Source organism: Anomaloglossus baeobatrachus, chromosome 10, assembly GCF_048569485.1.
Source record: "Anomaloglossus baeobatrachus isolate aAnoBae1 chromosome 10, aAnoBae1.hap1, whole genome shotgun sequence".
Taxonomy (NCBI): Eukaryota; Metazoa; Chordata; class Amphibia; order Anura; family Aromobatidae; genus Anomaloglossus; species Anomaloglossus baeobatrachus.
Genome location: NC_134362.1, coordinates 86,032,871 through 86,053,084, shown reverse-complemented (window position 1 = coordinate 86,053,084; position 20,214 = coordinate 86,032,871). Strand labels below are relative to the sequence as shown.

Sequence of the window (20,214 nt, the reverse complement as noted above, 5' to 3'; positions counted from 1 at the left end):
TCTTCGACGCTGTGGCCCTCTGGGAACTTCCAGTTCCGGGCTCACTCTCAGGTCGAAGGGCGGGGCTTCTACTTCGCGCGCTTTTGTTGAGAAGACAGTATTTTGGCTCCAAAAGGTTGCGGAAGATGGCGGAATTGGCGGGAAACGGAGATTTTGACTCGCGGTTTCGACTTCTAAGACACATCACCCAGGTAAGTGGGTCCTGCTCGTATCCTGTTCATCACGCCAGGAATTTGAGGTGTGCCACCCCCGTGCCAGCATCCGTGCTGCTCGGATCCGGATCCGCGGTGGCTCGAGGGGTGTCCGGACCCGGGGGTCGTGCGGCCACTCAAATGAAGGGGGTATTTACTGGGGATTATGTTTAGAGTTGGTGACGCCACCCATGGTGTGTGGTAAGGTGGAGTACCACCGCTGCAGTTGGCAGTACCCGGGGACGATGGAGTGGGGCAGCCAGGTGTTAGGACCCTCCACGGGTTGGGGGAATGCCCCGGGACTCGGTGATGGTGTTTGGGGAGTGCCGTTGGGTGCAGAGGGGTCACTTTTGTACTCACTCAGTCCATTAAGTTGACACCGACAACTGGATAAACCAAAGTTCTGGATACCGCTGCCGTTGAGGGGAGCTATTTCGGGTCCCGTCCCCAATGGTGCTGCCTGATGATCCGTGACCTTCCTCCTGGCACTAAGTTTACTTCTCTGTTGGTCCCGTTAGTATGGAACTAGTTGGGTCCCGCTCCCCAGTGTGGCTAACTGTGGAAGCTTGCTCTCAGGGTTCACGCTTGTGATTTTCTGGACCATTTTAGTGGAAAGTACTTTCCCCCTCGTTGTGCTAGTACCCCGATTTTGGAGCGGGTCGAAAGTGGATCTTGAAGGCTCCATTCTCGTTGGGTAAATTGTCAGGTTGCCTGAAGTTATTCCCTGACCCAGAGTCCACGTACCCCGTCGTGCCCTGGTCCCAGCCTGGTGATGGTACAAGGCCGCCGACTGTCCTCCTCAACAGTTCCATGCCCCTTGTCACGATCCCCTGCGACCGGGGGTCCAGCTCCTGTAGGCCCAGCCCACCGTCTGCTACCAAGATCGTTCCTAGGAGCCCTGCTCCTGATCTCCTCTTTCCTTAACTTCCAAACTAGTTCCTTAGACTGACTGTACCTCCTGACACTCCTGACCTCCCCTAACCAAACCCCCGAGTGGGTGACCCTATTCCACTCAGGCCGTCCACTGGTATGTCTGGTGGGTGTGGTGCAGAGTGTACCTAGGATTTTATTAGCTGTTGTAGGCAACACCATTTAGTTGGGGACCCATAACCAAGAAGGAGTTGGATATTGCACGGGAGGGCAGATTGTACAATACCCTGTGACGACCTGATAGTCCAGGGGCGTCACACCTACACTATGCTGAAGCCTCTCTCTGGGTTAAAAACCTCCTTTGTATGGGCAAGTAAGAACCTGCTATATAGGATAAGATTACCTGTGGCAAGTGGGGGAAGAGTGCACGGTCAGAAGGTATGACCCTCTTAATATAGACAAAAAGACTGACGGCACTCACCAAACTGAGGTGTGAACAGGTGCATAAGTGAACATAACAAAATACAAAAAATATATATGCTAAATATTAGTATATTATTATAGTATTTAGAGAACTATATAATAGGGGGGACAAAGATAAAAGCAGGGGATGGGAACATTTTGTACTGAGGGAAAAGGGCTCTTTCCCTCAGCACCCAGCTTTCCCATGCTCTGCTATACTTCTCTCAGCATCCCATGCTCTGATATGGGAAAGCTAGGTGCTAAGGGAAAGATGTATAATAGAGCATGGGGAAGCTGGGTGCCGAGGACAAGATGGATATTAGAACATAGGAAAGCTGGGTGCTGAGGGAAAGAGACAAGTGTCAGTGTCATTATCCTGCACCCATAAGTGTTATTGTCCTGTACCCCAAGTGTTGGTGTACATAGAGGGGGGCGAGGTCCGAACTTTGCACTGGGGCCTAGCAAACTCTAGTTACGCCACTGCAAATAGCTGTTCAGTCAAATCCAGTACCTGCCTGTGATCCTGATCGAATCCTGCCTGTTACCTGCAGTCCTAACCCCTGGGGTCAGCTGCTGCAGACCTTTCCAAAATTGTGCGTAATTAAATTTGTTTCAAGCATGTGATGCTTGTTTAAACTCACCTGTAGCAAGTAACAGGTGTGGGCAATATCAAAATCATACCTGAAACCAGATAAAAAGGGGAATAGTTGAGTCAATCTTTGCATTGTGTGTCTGTGTGTGTTACATTAAGCATGGAGAACAGAAAGAGGAGAAGGGATCTGTCTGAGGACTTGAAAACCGAAATTGTTAAAAAAATATCAACAATCTCAAGTTAAATGTGCATTTCCAGAGAGCTTGATATTCCTTTGTCCTCAGTGTGCAACAAAATTAAAAAGTTTACAACCCGTGTCACTATAGCTAATCTCCTTGGTCATGGACAGTAGAGAAATATTGATGAAAGGTTGCAATGCAGGATAGGCCAGATGGTGGATAAGCAGCCCCAATCATGAGCTTACGTCAGTAGAGGAACAGGATGGCTAGTCAGAAAGAATAAGGACATGGAGCTTTGGTGCAGATCTGAGCAGCTCTGCGATTTTCAGCGCCAGAGTGCTGTGTGTGTGGCTGTGTCATAGGTGAGGCACAAATCAGATTGTGTCTGGTCTCTTCTTCCAGCCTACAAGCAGCACAAAGCACACTGAGTGGTGTGACATCTGCACATGCGACCTCACGTGGTATGCTGCATGAGAGCATCGCTGTTCTGTGATGGACAGTGCTGGTAAGCAGCTACTAAAGTAGCAGCCAGCATGGCGGTCCAAAACAGCTGCTGGAGGACTGGCCTAGGGGACAAATGCCACTCTGCCCCCCAACCCACTATGCCCTTAGTGCTGTAAAAGCAAACATTTTCAGATCTAAAATCCCCGGGAATATGTGGCAAAAACACACTTTTTGCATAAGCCCCCCATAGGTATACAGAGGAATGAAAAATCTGACATTGTTAGACATAATTGTAAATTAGAGGTAGAACTGCTGAGTACAAAACTAATGGTTAACCCAACCCAAAAAGCTGCATAAAAAGCCTTTGTGAACTCCTTGCTCTCCTTAATGACTTCTCAGCCTTCACAGTGAAGATCTCTTTTTTTCCAATATAATAATTTGATAACAAAATGCCCAAATTTCAGATTCCAGAAATAATCACATTTGCGGTGTGGGACTACCTCGTTTTTGGGGCATTGTTTTTGATCTCAGCTGGAATTGGTGTATTCTTTGCTGTGAAAGAGAGAAATAAAACAACGTCTGCTGACTTTCTTGTTGGTGGTAAACAGATGACATGTGGACCAGTAGCCTTATCCCTGACTGCCAGCTTTATGTCAGCAGTGACGGTTCTAGGGGCCCCGTCTGAAGTCTATCGTTTCGGGGCCTCCTTTGTTTTGTTTTTTATCGCCTATACCTTCGTTGTCATTTTTTCTGCTGAGCTGTTTGTGCCTGTTTTCTACAGGTCAGGAATCACCAGTACATATGAGGTAAGCCAATCTTTACCTAGAACTGCACCATTGTACGGAGCACATAAGTAATTTCCAATATCGCCAACAATTATGATGCTTATCATTACTGTCGTATTTATTGTATTTATCAATATATTGAAAATGTTTAGATGAAATATAAATCAATTTTAGATTTAAAGAATCATGGAAAAAATTGTAATGACAATTCCTATAAATAAAATAACTCATGAAAACTATAAATTTCAAATATAATAGTACAAATCTTTTATATTAAATTACTTAAAAGGAACCTGTCAGGTGCAATATGCACCCAGAGCCACGAACAGTTCTGGGTGCATATCTAAAATCCCTGCCTAACTGTGCCTATATCTAGTAGCATACATAAAGAGTTCTTTAGAAAAAGTATTTCTAAAGATCCTTTATCTTATGCTAATGAGGCCAGGGACTAGTCCCAAGGGCATTATAGTCCCCAACTAGTCCGCCCTATTAGCATGGTAGCACGCCCACAGGGGTGTCCTAACATGCTATTCAATTCAGCATCACCAACGGTAACATGCGTACCTTTGTCCACAGTGAATGCTGTTCTGAATGCTGGACACTTCCGGTCATGGGCACTAGACATCTCTGAAGCCAAAACGCGTACACCCAGCTTCATACTGTGCATGACCAGAAGGGCCCGGCATTCAGAATCCTGGTCACAGCAAACACAGGTACACGTGGCACCACTGGTGATGCTGAATTGAATGGCATGTTAGTACGCCCCTCTGGGAGGATAACATGCTAAGAGGGCGGCTGGCCGGGGGAAGTAACGCCCTTGGGACTAGTCCCCGCACTCATTAGCATATTATAAAACATCTTTAGAATTACTTTTTCTAAAGATCACTTTTTCTATGCTAATAGATACAGGGACAGTTAGGCAGAGATTATATCAGTATCTAACCAGGACTACTCGTGGCTCTGGCTGCATATTGGACCTGTGACCTTCCCTTTAAGATTCAAGGCTAATAAATAGATGTCCCTCTGGCACCTTACCCCTTTTGAGCAAAGCAACTAGAAACCATCATATAATATATTCTGATAAAAATGCATACAGCTTGGGCTGGAAACCCCTAAAAGAGACATCAGGGATAAATGTAATCCTATGTGGATCTCTCCTAAAAGTGCCTAATTATTTGGTGTTAATCTATATCTAACCTACTATATTCACACCGGGAGTATTTGGCGTTAACTATTCTGTTTTCCTCTATTTTGTTAAAAAATATGGTAATTGCAAATTGTGAATGAGGATTTTCTTAACTCCATTTATACGCGTAAAAAGATCTGCTGCATATTTCATGTGTAAAGGGCACAGATTATTAAAGGGAATCTGTCAGCAGGTTTTTGCTATGTAATCTGAGAGCAGTATGATGTAGAACAGACCTTGAATCCAGTGATATGTCACTTACTAGGTGTGTTGTCGTGTGTTTTGCTGTTTCAATAAAACCAGTGTTTTATCAGCAGGAGATTATCACTACAAAACTGTGCATATCGTGCCTCCGGATCCACTGCTCTGCTCTTTGTATTTCTGCCTCCACCTCTAATCAGCAGGTTTCTGTTAATATACAGTCTACACAAAGCTGCCATTAGTGGTGTGGAGGGGTTATACAGAGCTCAGCATACCGAACACTGCTTGATCTGCAGCACACAAAACAGTGATAGTATCTAAATGACAGCAAACAACTCAGTCAGTGACACTGCTGGAATCAGGGTCTCTGCCCCTACACAATGATCATTGTTACATCTCGTGGCTCTCCTGAGGCAAGGACTGAGGCAGTCTCCCATTCCTTGCCTGCCACGAGCATTCCTGCTCAGCAGCGCCGAAGGTCTGCCAGACTGCAGGAGATACCTTCTCAGAGAGGCAGCAGAAGGGTGACACCTAGTGGTTCTCCTGTTACAAGGAGTGAAGCGGTCTCCCATTCCTGGCCTGCCGCAGACTCTCCTGCTCAGCGGCCCCGAAGGTCTGCGAGGCTGCGCAATGTGCAGAGGTTTACTGCTCAGGGAAGCAGTGAGATTCCCGTTATCTCTGCACATTGTGAGACCGAGGATCCCGCCTCTATTTCCCAGAGGCAGGAGGGTGAGCATGTGCAATGCGTGGTGGGTCCTGATTCGCTCACTGACGTCACACGGCTTGATGACAAGGCTGGTGACGTGGTGAATCCTGACTGGCCAGGCTGGGACGTCGTGGACCCTGATTGGGTCAAGTCCGTCATCTCCGCCTCGCGCCCGCCCTCGGGTGGAGCTGCACCTCCTTAAAAGCTCCCCCTGCCATCATGGCGGCGTGCGACCGTTCTTCTATGTTTGGATGTCTGGCAGCGTGCTGCCACGCCACTGCTCAGGCATTACTGTCTCTTGTGGGCTTGGCCCTTGCTGCTCCGGCAGTACCTCGTTTGCAGGCCGTGTTCCTGCCTTGCTGCTCCGGCAGTACCCCCGTCAACAGGCCGTGTTCCTGTCCCAGGTGAGCTCCTCAAGTCTCCTTTGGACTCACCTGGTTATTGAAAGCACACGTGCGTGGGCACCTCTGTGCTACCCTCGTGCCATATTCTCGTGACTTCCACTGGCACACGTGCGTGGGCACCTCTGTGCTTCCCCGTGCAACAGGTACACCGAGCCGTGAGATCTGTGCCATACAACCCTCACGGGTTAGGGCAGATCGGTGTACATAGATCGTCTGTGACATTCCAGACAATCGCTAGCAGCAACCCGCTCACTCTTCACCCACCATAGCGGCGGTCCCTTACACCGCACAGTGGACCTTGACCGGCGGAAGCAGTCCATTTCCCATCTTGGCACGCTTCCCCGGGTCCCCCTCGTAACATTACGGTCGCGCCAAAGGTCTGGCTATGGCTGAAGAGCAGCAGCAGTTGCTGCGTTATGTGCAGCAGTTGGAGTCACGATTGGCAGCAGTGGAGCAGTCTTCCTCCGATAAGACTACTCTGACGACAGTCGCCACCCAGGCGGCTACCCAGGCTGTGCTATTGGGCGGAAGGTCTCCTCGCCTTGCACTTCCAGAGCGCTTTAGCGGCAACAGCTCTGAGTGCCGTGGTTTTATAAACCAGGTTACCACCTACTTAGAGCTGTCCGCGACTCTTTACGCTACCGAGAAGGCGAAGGTAGCCTTCGTCCAGTCCCTGCTCACAGGGAGAGCGCTGAAGTGGTCCACGCCATTGTGGGAGCGCGGAGATCGTGTGGTGAATAACTTAGCAGCTTATCTTGGGGCCATGAGAATGGTGTTCCTCGGGCCTCAAGTCACCCACGATTCCGCGCTGCGCCTCCTACGACTTCGGCAAGAGTCTGCTTCAGTCGGGGACTTTGCTGTACATTTTAGGACACTGGCCGCAGAGCTGGACTGGCCGGATAAGGTCCTTGTCCCTGTGTTTTGGGAGGGCCTGGCAGGGTTTGTCAAAGACGCACTGGCCACACGTGAGGTGCCTGCCACTTTAGAGTCCTTGATTCAGGTTGCCTCTCGCATAGACATCCGCCAGGCGGAGCGAAGGCTCGAGGTCTCTTTAGCACCCACGTCTTCTCGGCCTAAAAAGCGTCTGACTCCCGTCTTCCATCAGACAGGTCCCCCAGCCAGTCCTGTAGGCGACTCCGTGGAGTCAATGGAGGTGTCCAAGGTGGTCTCCTCTGCCCCAGGTTCTCGGTCTTGTGTCATCTGCTTTTCCTGTGGGCAGAGGGGACACATAGCTACCCGATGTCCCAAACCGTCGGGAAAAGACAGCGTCTAGTTTCTATCAGAGGGGGGACTCTAGACGCTACTTCTCCCTCTAGGTTGACTATCAGCGCCCAGTTGCAGTTCGGCACTACTCTCTTCTCTGCCCTGGCTTGCTTGGACTCAGGCGCTGAAGGCAATTTCATCTCGACCTCCCTGGCAACCCGATACTCAGTTCCCCTGGTTCTGTTGCCCAAGCCACTCAGGGTCCGGGTAGTCGACGGGTCCATACTACTCGATCCTATCACCCAGATCACCATCCCTCTCAGGATGGATGTACCACCGGGACACCATGAGCAGGTGTCCTTCCTGGTGCTTCCAGGGGGGACGGATGAGATCCTACTGGGTCTTCCCTGGTTGAGACAGCATGCTCCTATACTCAACTGGGCAACAGGGGAGATCTCATCCTGGGCAGGATCCTGTAGAGAGCACCTCGTGACTACCGAACCACCCGCTACCATTAGGTCGGTTGGGTCCTCAGGGAATACTGAGGGGCCGGGTTTACCGACACCTTATGAGGCCTACAGGGATGTCTTTTCCAAAAGGGCCGCAGATACCCTTCCTCCCCACCGGCCATATGATTGCCGAATAGACCTGAAGCCAGGCTCCGAGCCCCCCAGGGGCAGAGTGTATCCACTCTCTGCTCCAGAGACGGAGGCTATGTCCAAATATATTCAGGACAGCCTGGCGAAGGGGTTCATTCGCAAGTCTATTTCACCGGCTGGTGCAGGGTTCTTTTTTGTGCAGAAGGAAGGGCATCTGCGCCCCTGTATCGATTACAGGGGATTAAATGCAATCACAATCAAGAACAAATACCCTTTGCCCCTCATTACTGAGCTATTTGATCGATTCCGCGGGGCAAAGGTCTTCACAAAGCTGGATCTACGCGGGGCGTATAATCTAGTGCGAGTCCGAAAGGGCGATGAGTGGAAGACCGCCTTTAACACCAGGGACGGTCACTACGAGTATCTAGTAATGCCCTTCGGACTCTGCAATGCCCCTGCCGTATTTCAAGACTTTGTGAATGACATTTTCCGGGATTTGTATCTTTCCGTGGTTGCATACCTGGATGACATTCTTATCTTCTCCCCCGATCTTAACACCCATCGGAGGGATGTCATCCGAGTACTTAAGAGGCTCCGCACCCATTCGTTATATGCTAAGCTGGAAAAGTGCGTTTTTGAACAGGAATCCTTGCCGTTCCTGGGGTACATAGTGTCCAGTCAGGGGTTAGCAATGGATCCGGGGAAGTTGGAGACAGTGATGAACTGGCCTGAGCCCCGCTCGCTGAAGGCGATCCAGCGATTCTTGGGGTTTATCAATTATTATCGCCAGTTCATTCCCAACTTCTCGACGGTGGCAGCACCCATCATTGCCCTTACCCGCAAGGGCGCTAATCCCAAAGCATGGACACGGGAAACGGTAGAGGCATTTCACACTCTCAAAACTCACTTCTCCAGAGCTCCCATCCTTCATCGTCCAGACATCTCCAAACCCTTCCTACTGGAGGTAGACGCCTCTTCGGTCGGTGCAGGTGCAGTCCTGTACCAGAAAAACGAACGAGGAAGGAAACATCCGTGTTTCTTTTTCTCCAAGACCTTTTCTCCGGCCGAGAGGAACTACTCCATAGGGGATAGGGAGTTACTGGCGATGAAACTAGCATTCCAGGAATGGCGGCATCTCCTGGAGGGTGCGAAGCATCCATTTGAGGTTTTTTCTGACCACAAAAACCTCACATACCTCCAGACAGCACAACGCCTGAACCCAAGGCAGGCCCGTTGGTCTTTATTCTTCTCCCGGTTCCGCTTTATTATCCGCCACCTGGCCGGTGAGAAGAACGTACGGGCCGATGCCTTGTCACGTTGTATGGTTGTGTTGGAGGAGGACGAGGAGGAGCCTCGTCTTATACTACCCCCGGACAGCTTGAGGATGGTCACTCCCACTTCTTTGGACCAGGTGCCACCTGGCAAAACCCTCGTTCCCCCTGAACTACGGAACGAGGTGCTATCGTGGGCCCATGCCTCCAAGGTCGGGGGTCACTTCGGGGTCAAAAGGACCAGAGACCTGGTGACCAGGCATTATTGGTGGCCGAGACTACCCCAGGACATACAGGAATATGTGGGAGCCTGTATGTCGTGTGCTCGGAATAAGCCGTCCCGGCAGAGACCGGCAGGTCTTCTTCACCCACTGCCAGTGCCGGATCGTCCCTGGGAAGTGGTAGGGATGGACTTCCTGGGAGATCTGCCCAAGTCAGCAGGGCACAGGGTCGTATGGGTCATCACGGACAACTTCTCTAAAATGGTCCACTTGGTGCCTCTCCCACGACTCCCGACGTCACGTGCTCTCGCCACCTTGTTCATTCGGCATGTATTTAGGTTGCATGGCATGCCTGACAAGGTGGTGAGCGACCGGGGTCCCCAGGTCGCGTCTCGCTTCTGGAGAGAGCTCTGTAAGCTCCTGCAGATAGAGCTAAACATCTCCTCCACATACCATCCCGAGACCAATGGACTAGTGGAGAGGACTAATCAGACCTTGGTAACTTACCTCCGCCATTTTATATCCGCGCACCACGACAACTGGGCTAACCTCCTTCCTTGGGCCGAATTTGCCATTAACAATTCGGTCCATGAATCCTCTGGCCAGACTCCGTTCCTACTCAATAACGGACAACATCCCAGAATCCCGGTTCCGATGCCCATTACGTCACCCGATACTAGAGTGGAGGATTGGGCGACCAAGGCCCGGGAGATCTGGGATGACATCCAAGAGGCTCTTAAAAGGGCTAAAGACCGGATGGTGACAACGGCTGATGTTCGCCGCCGCCCTGCACCATCCTTCGCCCCTGGTGACCTAGTATGGCTGTCCTCTAAAAATGTTAACCTACGGGTACAGGCAGCCAAATTCGCCCCTAGGTATCTGGGTCCGTTTAAAGTACTACAGCAGGTAAACCAAGTGGCATATCGACTCCAGCTCCCTCCACGCTGGGCTATAGCCAACACCTTTCACGTGTCCCTCCTGAAACCCGTACGACTTAATAAATTCTCGGGGTCCCTGCCGGCTCAAACCGACTCCCCGTCCGACGACCCTGAGGTGGCAAAACTTGTGGAGACAAAAGTCATACAGGGCAAGAGGTACTACCTCGTGGAGTGGGCCGGCCGTGGTCCAGAGCATAGATCCTGGGAGTTGGAGGATCATATCCGCGCCCCAGGTTTGATAGCGGCCTTCGAGCACGGACGGGGGGGGGGCCTAGACGGGGGGGTAATGTTACATCTCGTGGCTCTCCTGAGGCATGGACTGAGGCAGTCTCCCATTCCTTGCCTGCCACGAGCATTCCTGCTCAGCAGCGCCGAAGGTCTGCCAGACTGCGCAGTGTGCAGGAGATACCTTCTCAGAGAGGCAGCAGAAGGGTGACACCTAGTGGTTCTCCTGTTACAAGGAGTGAAGCGGTCTCCCATTCCTGGCCTGCCGCAGACTCTCCTGCTCAGCGGCCCCGAAGGTCTGCGAGGCTGCGCAATGTGCAGAGGTTTACTGCTCAGGGAAGCAGTGAGATTCCCGTTATCTCTGCACATTGTGAGACCGAGGATCCCGCCTCTATTTCCCAGAGGCAGGAGGGTGAGCATGTGCAATGCGTGGTGGGTCCTGATTCGCTCACTGACGTCACACGGCTTGATGACAAGGCTGGTGACGTGGTGAATCCTGACTGGCAAGGCTGGGACGTCGTGGACCCTGATTGGGTCAAGTCCGTCATCTCCGCCTCGCGCCCGCCCTCGGGTGAAGCTGCACCTCCTTAAAAGCTCCCCCTGCCATCATGGCGGCGCGCGACCGTCCTTCTATGTTTGGATGTCTGGCAGCGTGCTGCCACGCCACTGCTCAGGCATTACTGTCTCTTGTGGGCTTGGCCCTTGCTGCTCCGGCAGTACCTCGTTTGCAGGCCGTGTTCCTGCCTTGCTGCTCCGGCAGTACCCACGTCAACAGGCCGTGTTCCTGTCCCAGGTGAGCTCCTCAAGTCTCCTTTGGACTCACCTGGTTATTGAAAGCACACGTGCGTGGGCACCTCTGTGCTACCCTCGTGCCATATTCTCGTGACTTCCACTGGCACACGTGCGTGGGCACCTCTGTGCTTCCCCGTGCAACAGGTACACCGAGCCGTGAGATCTGTGCCATACAACCCTCACGGGTTAGGGCAGATCGGTGTACATAGATCGTCTGTGACATTCCAGACGATCGCTAGCAGCAACCCGCTCACTCTTCACCCACCATAGCGGCGGTCCCTTACACCGCACAGTGGACCTTGACCGGCGGAAGCAGTCCATTTCCCATCTTGGCACGCTTCCCCGGGTCCCCCTCGTAACAGATCATGATAAAAACAGCCCTGTCAGGACAATGCACCTAAGTAAAGGCTCTGGTCTTCAAAGAAGATCCGCCAACAACTCTTGCGCCATGGCCTCAACGGTCTTTCTCTCCTCAACAATATCAGTGGGTCAGTCATCTGCTGTATGCAGGATCATGGCTGACTAAGCAATGTGCTGAATTAAATGAAATAAAACAAGAATTTTATTAGATACGTTTTGCGTTTTTTAAAAAAAATGTGATGACTTCTGTCTGCTTGTGGCTATTTTCTTGGTGAGGTTTGTCGGCTCAAAGGATGGAAATTGGGTTTGACATTCTTGTATCCCTTTATGTGTTAGTTTTCCACATTTGTTGGGCCAAATGATTTTCATATTTTGTCATGGATAGGCTAATTTTGCATAAATGTATTTATTTTTGTGTGTGTGTTTTTCGGATAAAACATGGCAAAGGCAAATTTATCACCAGATGTAGTCTCAGGTGAAAACTATTCTCCTTGTGGAGACTGACAAACCAATCTGGCTGTTCATCGAACCCGTGGTACCACACATCGCTCCGTGTAACACCCCGGGAATGATAAACACAGCTTACCTGCGTCCCGGCGGCAATGCGGAAGGAAGGAGCTGAGCGGGATGTTTACGTCCCACCCATCTCCACCCGTCCGCTTCTATTGGCCGGCCGCTGTGTGACGTCGCTGTGACACCGAACGTCCCTCCCCCTTCAGGAAGTGGACGTTCGCCGCCCACAGCGAGGTTGTCCAGGAGGTAAGTACGTGTGATGGGGGTTTAACGACTTTGTGCACCACGGGCAACCAATTGCCCGTGACGCACAAACGACGGGGGCGGGTACGATCGCTCGTGCAATCACACGATAGATCGTACCGTGTGACGCCCGCATTATAGCTGCAATGCTCCTCTGGGATATATTCAAATTATCTCTTCAGGGAGGAAGGAGACTAAATCTAGCGCCACCTATTGGAAGTAGGAATCCTAAAAGTCAAAAGTGACCCTATAACGAGCCTTTTCATATGACCTAGGAGTTTTACCACCAGATGTAGGAAGCTTATTATTCCAAGAGTGAAGGCAGGCAAAAGCCAAAAAGAGGCGGCTATGGAATTCACCTGTCCTCAAAGTCAAGTGTCACGTATAATACAGCAATAAAAAGAAGATTATGATACAGCAGACAAACCTAGAAGTGGACGACCATGGAAAACTTTCTCCAAAGTTGATCACATTATTAAAAATAAAGGCCCCGCTACATGCAACGACGTATCTAACGATATATCGCCGGGGTCATGGTACATTCGGCTTCGTTAGCAACGTCGTTGCGTGTGACACCAACGAGCGGCCGTTAACGATGGAAAATACTCACCAAATCGTCCATCGTTGACACTTTGTTCATTTTAAAAAAATCGTTGATTGTTGAGGACGGAGGTTGTTCGTCGTTCCCGGGGCAGCACACATCGCTATGTATGACACCTCAGCAACGACGAACTACAGCTTACCTGCGGCCACCGGCAATGAGGAAGGAAGGAGGTGGGCGGGATGTTACGGCCGCTCATTTCCGCCCCTCCGCTTCTATTGGGCGGCCGCTTAGTGACGCCGCTGTGATGCCGCATGAACTGCCCCCTTACAAAGCTAGGCAGGTAAGTCCGTGTGATGGCTCCTAACGATATTGTGATATTGTGATTCGCAGTGATTTGCCCGTGATGCACACACGACAGGGGCGGGTACGCTCGCTAGTGATATCGCTAGCGATATCGCTGCGTGTAAAGCCCCCTTCAGTGTCTGTATCTGATGCCCATAAAAGTGCTGTGAAGATTTTGCATGAAATTAACGAAGAATATGGAGTCAATGTGAGTCGCCAAACTGTGGTGCGATGATTAAGAGCTGAGTTCCAGTCAAGAAGCCTTTGATCTCTGCAAAGAACCAGAAGATCCAACATGAGTTTGCCAAAGAACATCTCCAATGGAAAGAGACAGATTGGTCTAAGGGCTGCTTCTCACTTGCGAGTTTCTCGCAGTAGAGCAATGCGAGAAAATCTCGCATTGGAATCGGACACATGTTAGTGAATGATTCAGCTCGCATTTGTGATTTTTTTTCTCAGTCCAAATCGGACTGAGAAAAAAATCGCAGCATGCTGCTTTTTTGTGAGTTTCTACTGCGAGTCTCTCCAATGCAAGTCTATGGGAGCGTGTAAAAAATCAGATGTCACGGGACGGCACTCACACCATCCTAGTGACATCCGATTTTCTAAATACTTTTCTCGCATGTTTCCTAAAACACTGGAAACGAGTGATGTCTCACAATGTCTGTCAATCACTATTCTCTGTCAGTCGGTCTCTCCTTCTCGCTCTCTATTCTCTCTCTGTCGGTCGGTCACTATCTCTGTCCCTCTCTCTCTGTCCATGTTGGTCTATCCCTCGCCCCCCCTCTCTCATACTCACTGATCACCGGCGCGGCGCTGCACGGTGTTCACACTGCTCTGACGGCTTCTCCTCTTTTGAAAAAGCTGGCTGCTCATTATTCAATCTCGTATTCCCTGCTTTACCCACCCACCGGCACCTATGATTGGTTGCAGTCAGACACGCCCCCACGCTGAGTGACAGCTGTCTCACTGCAACCAATCATAGCAGCTGGTGGGTGGGTCTATACTGTGCAGCAAAATAAATAAATAAATAATTAAAAAAAACGGCGTGCGGTCCCCCCAATTTTAATACCAGCCAGATAAAGCCATATGGCTGAAGGCTGGTATTCTCAGGATGGGGAGCTCCACGTTATGGGGAGCCCCCCAGCCTAACAATATCAGTCAGCAGCCACCCAGAATTGCCGCATACATTATATGCGACAGTTCTGGGACTGTACCCGGCTCTTCCCGATTTGCCCTGGTGCGTTGGCAAACGGGGTAATAAGGAGTTAATGGCAGCCCATAGCTGCCACTAAATCCTAGATTAATCATTGCAGGCGTCTATGAGACACCCCCAATGATTAACCTGTAAATTAAAGTTAATAAACACATACAGTGAAAAAATCCTTTATTTGAAATAATAAACAATAACAAAGACCCTCATTCACCACTTTATTAAGTACGAAAAAAACCCATCCATGACCGGCGTAATCCACGGAGGTCCCTCAACGCTCTCAGCTCTGCTACATGAAGGTGACAGGAGCCGCAGAAGACACCGCCGCTCCTGTCAGCTCCACGCAGCAACTGAGGTGAGTATCGCGATCAGCTGATGATGTCAGTCAGGTTACTCGCGGCCACCGCTGGATCCTCCAACAGTGACCGCAAGTCGCCCGAGTGACAGCGATGAAGTCACAGGTGAGTTGCAGTCACGGGGGGAGGATCCTGCTGGCTGCGGGTAACCTGAGTGACAGCAGCACTAATCGCGCTGCTCAATTCAGTCACTCAGGGGATTGGTCACCGGTGAGTGCTTCACGGATGACCGCTAATCAGGACGCGACACAGACAGAGCCGCGGCATGACAATGAAGTCGGGTGAAGTTCACCCCAGTTCATTCTGATCGTGCGGCTCTGTCTGTGTCTGCTGTCATCTGCCATTCAGCTCTGCTACATGGCTGTCTGTGGCTGCTGTCAGCGGCCATGTAGCAGAGCTGAATGCCAGATGACAGCTGCTGAGAAAAAAAGGATGAGACACGGATCACACACGCATTGCACACGCACTGCAATCATGAGAAAAATTTCAGGATCGCAGTGCAATTGCATTGCACTCTGACCTAACGTGAACTAAAATCAGCCGAGTTTGTTTCAGCTAACTCGGACCGATTTTACTGGCATAGATGTGTTTCCAGCCTATGGTGTTGTGGTCAGATAAGTGCAAGTTCAATCTGTTTGGTAGTGATGGCAAGCACTATATACACTGCTGAATTGGAAAATGTAATGATGTTAAAATGCACAAAAATAGTTTTGACACCGTTTTGGTGTGGTTTTCTGCCAGTAGATGCAAATTTGGTGCTGAAACCTGGTGCATGCATTTCAGCACCAAATTTGCACCTTCTTGCAGAAAACCACTCCAAAACGGTGTCAAAACTGTTCTTTGCATTCTTTTGCTAAGAGATGCAGATTTGGTACTCCATATTCCTGCACCAAATCTGCATCACCCGGCAAAAAAATCGCATCACTAACACATCAAAACCGTATTTGGTTTTGATGCGATTTTTGCCAGAAGATGCAGATTTGGTGCAGGAATATGGTGTATAACTTTCAGTACCAAATCTGCATCTTTTGGCACTAAAACATGCTTTTCTACCATGAGATGTAGGTTTGTAAACTTAGTGACCTCACCTGAGGTGAAGCCACTGAGTTTCATGAGGTCATCTAACCTCAGTTTACCTGTGAGAACAGGTGGAGGATCATGGGAACCTCCTGCTGTACCACAAAAAATCTGAATGACATCATTTCTCATTGCTGCAGCTCAGTCTCTACCTGAAACCCACAGCATATGGACATGTTCTGTGCTTAGAGTGGGGAACTCTACCACCATCTTACATCTCCATTAGTTTTGCACATAAACACAGACTTGTATTTGCCCTTGTTATCTGTGCTGCCAGAAAAAAAAGGACATGTCTCTCTCTATATGTTTTGCAAGGAAACATGGTCACTGGCATGTAAAGCGCACCATAGTTTATAATAGAAACATGTCCATATCCATAAAAAATGGATACAACACAAACGTGTCACACGGACATATGAAGAAGGCCTTTCTTTTTTGTAACATACTGCACCTAGGTTAACAAAGTTTGATTGGAAGATCATATTTTAAATTAAAACTTATAACAATACTTCATTTCATCCTTTAGATGCATTGATACAGACAATAAAAAGGTATTCATCACCTTAAAAGATAGATTTCTATATTACTGTACAATGCATTAAATGGGATAAGTGAAATCTGTAAAAAGTTAAAACAACAATCTCAAAAACTGTTAAAAAGGTTTTCCCAAAAATAAAAGATTCATTTTAATCTATAGATCTTGGAATAATAATAATTTCCACATTTGGTTGTGATTAAAAAAAAGGTTCCTGTGCTGAGATAATCTTATACAGTCATATGAAACAGTTTGGGCACCCCTATTAATGTTAAACTTTTTTCTTTATAACAAATTGGGTTTTTGCAACAGCTATTTCAGTTTCATATATCTAATAACTGATGGACTGAGCAATATTTCTGGATTGAAATGAGGTTTATTGTACTAACAGAAAATGTGCAATCCGCATTTAAACAAAATTTGACCGGTGCAAAAGTATGGGCATCCTTATCAATTTCTTGATTTGAACACTCCTAACTACTTTTTACTGACTTACTAAAGCACTAAATTGGTTTTGTAACCTCATTGAGCTTTGAATTTCATAGGCAGGTGTATCCAATCATGAGAAAAGGTATTTAAGGTGGCCACTTGCAAGTAGTTCTCCTATTTGAATCTCCTATGAAGAGTGGCATCATGGCCTCCTTAAAACAACTCTCAAATGATCTGAAAACAAAGATTATTCAACATAGTTGTTCAGGGGAAGGATACAAAAAGTTGTCTCAGAGATTCAAACTGTCAGTTTCCACTGTGAGGAACATAGAAAGGAAATGGAAGAACACAGGTACAGTTCTTGTTAAGCCCAGAAGTGGCAGGCCAAGAAAAATATCAGAAAGGCAGAGAAGAAGAATGGTGAGAACAGTCAAGGACAATCCACAGACCACCTCCAAAGACCTGCAGCTTCATCTTGCTGCAGATGGTGTCAATGTGCATCAGTCAACAATACAGCACACGTTGCACAAGGAGAAGCTGTATGGGAGAGGGATGCGAAAGAAGCCATTTCTGCAAGCACACCACAAACAGAGTCGCCTGAGGTATACAAATGCACATTTGGACAAGCCAGTTACATTTTGGAAGAAGGTCCTGTGGACTGATGAAACAAAGAGTGAGTTGTTTGGTCATAGAAAAAGGTGTTATGCATGGAGGCAAAAAATCACGGCATTCCAAGAAAAGCACTTGCTACCCACAGTAAAATCTGGTGGAGGTTCCATCATGCTTTGGGGCTGTGTGGCCAATGCCGGCACCGGGAATCTTGTTAAAGTTGAGGGTTGCATGGATTCAACTCAGTATCAGCAGATTCTTGACAATAATGTGCAAGAATCAGTGACGAAGTTGAAGTTACGCAGGGGATGGATATTTCAGCAAAACAATGATCCAAAACACCGCTCCAAATCTACTCAGGCATTCATGCAGAGGAACAATTACAATATTCTGGAATGGCCATCCCAGTTCCCAGACCTGAATATCATTGAACATCTGTGGGATGATTTGAAGCAGTTGTCCATGCTCGGCGACCATCAAACTTAACTGAACTGGAATTGTTTTGTAAACAGCAATGGTCCAATATACCTTCATCCAGGATCCAGGAACTCATTAAAAGCTGCAGGAAGCGACTAGAGGATGTTATTTTTGCAAAAGGAGGATCTAGAAAATATTAATGTCACTTGTATGTTGAGGTGCCCATACTTTTGCACCGGTCAAATTTTGTTTAAATGTGGATTGCACATTTTCTGTTAGTACAATAAACCTCATTTCAATCCAGAAATATTACTCAGTCCATCAGTTATTAGCTATATGAAACTGAAATAGCTGTTGCAAAAACCCAAATTATTATAAAGAAAAAAGGTTAACATTAATAGGGGTGCCCAAACTTTTTCATATGACTGTATATGTGTCCCTGCTGTGAATGTACTGTGTAATGGCCGTGTCTGACCATACAGGAATTATAATCTTGTGATACCTTTTAATGGCTAACTAAAATAAAATAAAGTGATGTTACAAAGCTTTCGAGACATCTCAGGTTCCTACATGCCTGATGAAGGGACCTGAGATGTCTTGAAAGCTTGCTTTGTAGCATCACTTTATTTTATTTTAGTTAGCCATTAAAAGGTATCACGAGAATATAATTTTGTTCCTCTCACTGAGAACATTGAATAATTTTTCAACTGGCTAACACGGTACCAAAACCTTTTCACTTGTAAGTGACCATACAGGGACATAGTCATCACATTTACTGGGCTAGGGAGGAAGTGAAAAAGTATAAAGACAATACAGCTCAGGATCGCAAATAATTCTTTCTTTGAAGTAAAACATTTTTTTTTAAATAGGCAGGGAAATGTTTTACCTCACAAAAATATACTATGCTGCAATGTCTTTATATTCTCTTTTGCTTGTTCACCAGCCCAGGGGATGTGTTGTCATCAGACTGTGTTCCTGTACGGTCAGACACGGCCATTACACAGTACATAGCAGGGACACATATATAATATCTCAGCAAAGAAAGGTTTTACCTCTCAAAAATAATCAGCTATGATACTGCGCTGTAATATCTTTATATTCTTGTGCATCCTCCCCTGCTTAGGAGATGTGGTATGATCAGACCATGTCCCTGTACAATCAGGCACAGCTGTTACACAGTACATAGCAGGGGCACATATATAATATTATCTCAGCAAAGAAAGGTTTTACCTCTCAAAAAGAATCAGCTATGATCCTGCACTGCAATATCTTTATACTCTTGTGCGTCCTCCCCTGCCCAGAAGATGTGGTGTGATTAGACCATGATCCTGTACGGTCAGACACAGCCATTACACAGTACATAGCAGGGACACATACTGCATATAAGATTATCTTAGCAGAGGAATGTGCCGCCCCCGTGTCAGCAGCCGGGCTGCTCGGATCCGGATCCGCGGTGGCTCGAGGGGCATCCGGACCTGGGGGTCATGCGGCCACTCAAATGAAGGGGGTATTTACAGGGGATTGTATATTTAGAGTTTGTGATGCCACCCGTGGTGTGTGGTAATATGGAGTACCACCGCTGCAGTTGGGAGTACCCGTGGGCGATGGAGTGGGGCAGCCGGATGTTAGAACCCTCCACAGGTAGGGGGGATGCCCTGGGACTCAGTGATGGGAGCTAGGGGGTGCCGTGGGTGTGAAGGGGTCACTTGCGTACTCACTTAGTCCATAAAGCTGACACCGACAACTGGATAACCCAAAGTTCTGGACACCGCTGCCGCTGAGGGGAGCTAGTTTGGGTCCCGTCCCCGATGGTGCTGCCTAGTGATCTGTGACCTTCCTTCCTCCTGGCACTTAGTTATCTTCTTAGTTGGCCCCGGTAGCATAAAACTAGTGGGGTTCCGCTCCCCAGTGTGGCTAACTGTGGGAGCATGCTCTCAGGGTTCACGCTTGGGATTTGCTGGACCGTTTTAGTGGAAAGTCTTATCCCCCTCATTGCGCTAGTACCCCGATTTTTGAGCGGGTGGAGAACGGATCTTAAAGGCTCCGTTCTCGTCGGGTAAATTGTCAGGTTGCCTGAAGCTACTCCCTGACCTAGGGTCCACGTACTTCATTGTAACCTGGTCCCAGCCCGATGATGATGCAAGGCCGCCGGCTGTCCTCCTTGACAGTCCCGTGTCCCTTGCCACGATCCCCTGCGACCGGGGGTCCAGCTCCTTAAAGGCCCAGACCACCGTTTGATACCTAGTTGCTTCCAAGAAGCCCGGCTCCTGACTTCCTCTCTTCTTCACTCCTTACAGTTTACTCTCC

General features: G+C 48.6%; 1 protein-coding gene across 1 annotated transcript in view; it reads left to right on the top strand.

The window, feature by feature from the left end:
• The first annotated feature begins 3,138 nt into the window (after nt 1-3,138).
• Nucleotides 3,139-20,214, top strand: part of SLC5A12 (solute carrier family 5 member 12) — a 130,940-nt gene continuing 113,864 nt past the window's right edge. The window contains exon 1 of the mRNA XM_075326511.1: nt 3,139-3,544. Within this exon, the coding sequence (XP_075182626.1) occupies nt 3,188-3,544 (357 nt within the window). The 5' untranslated portion in view covers nt 3,139-3,187. The remainder of the gene's footprint in view (nt 3,545-20,214) is intronic.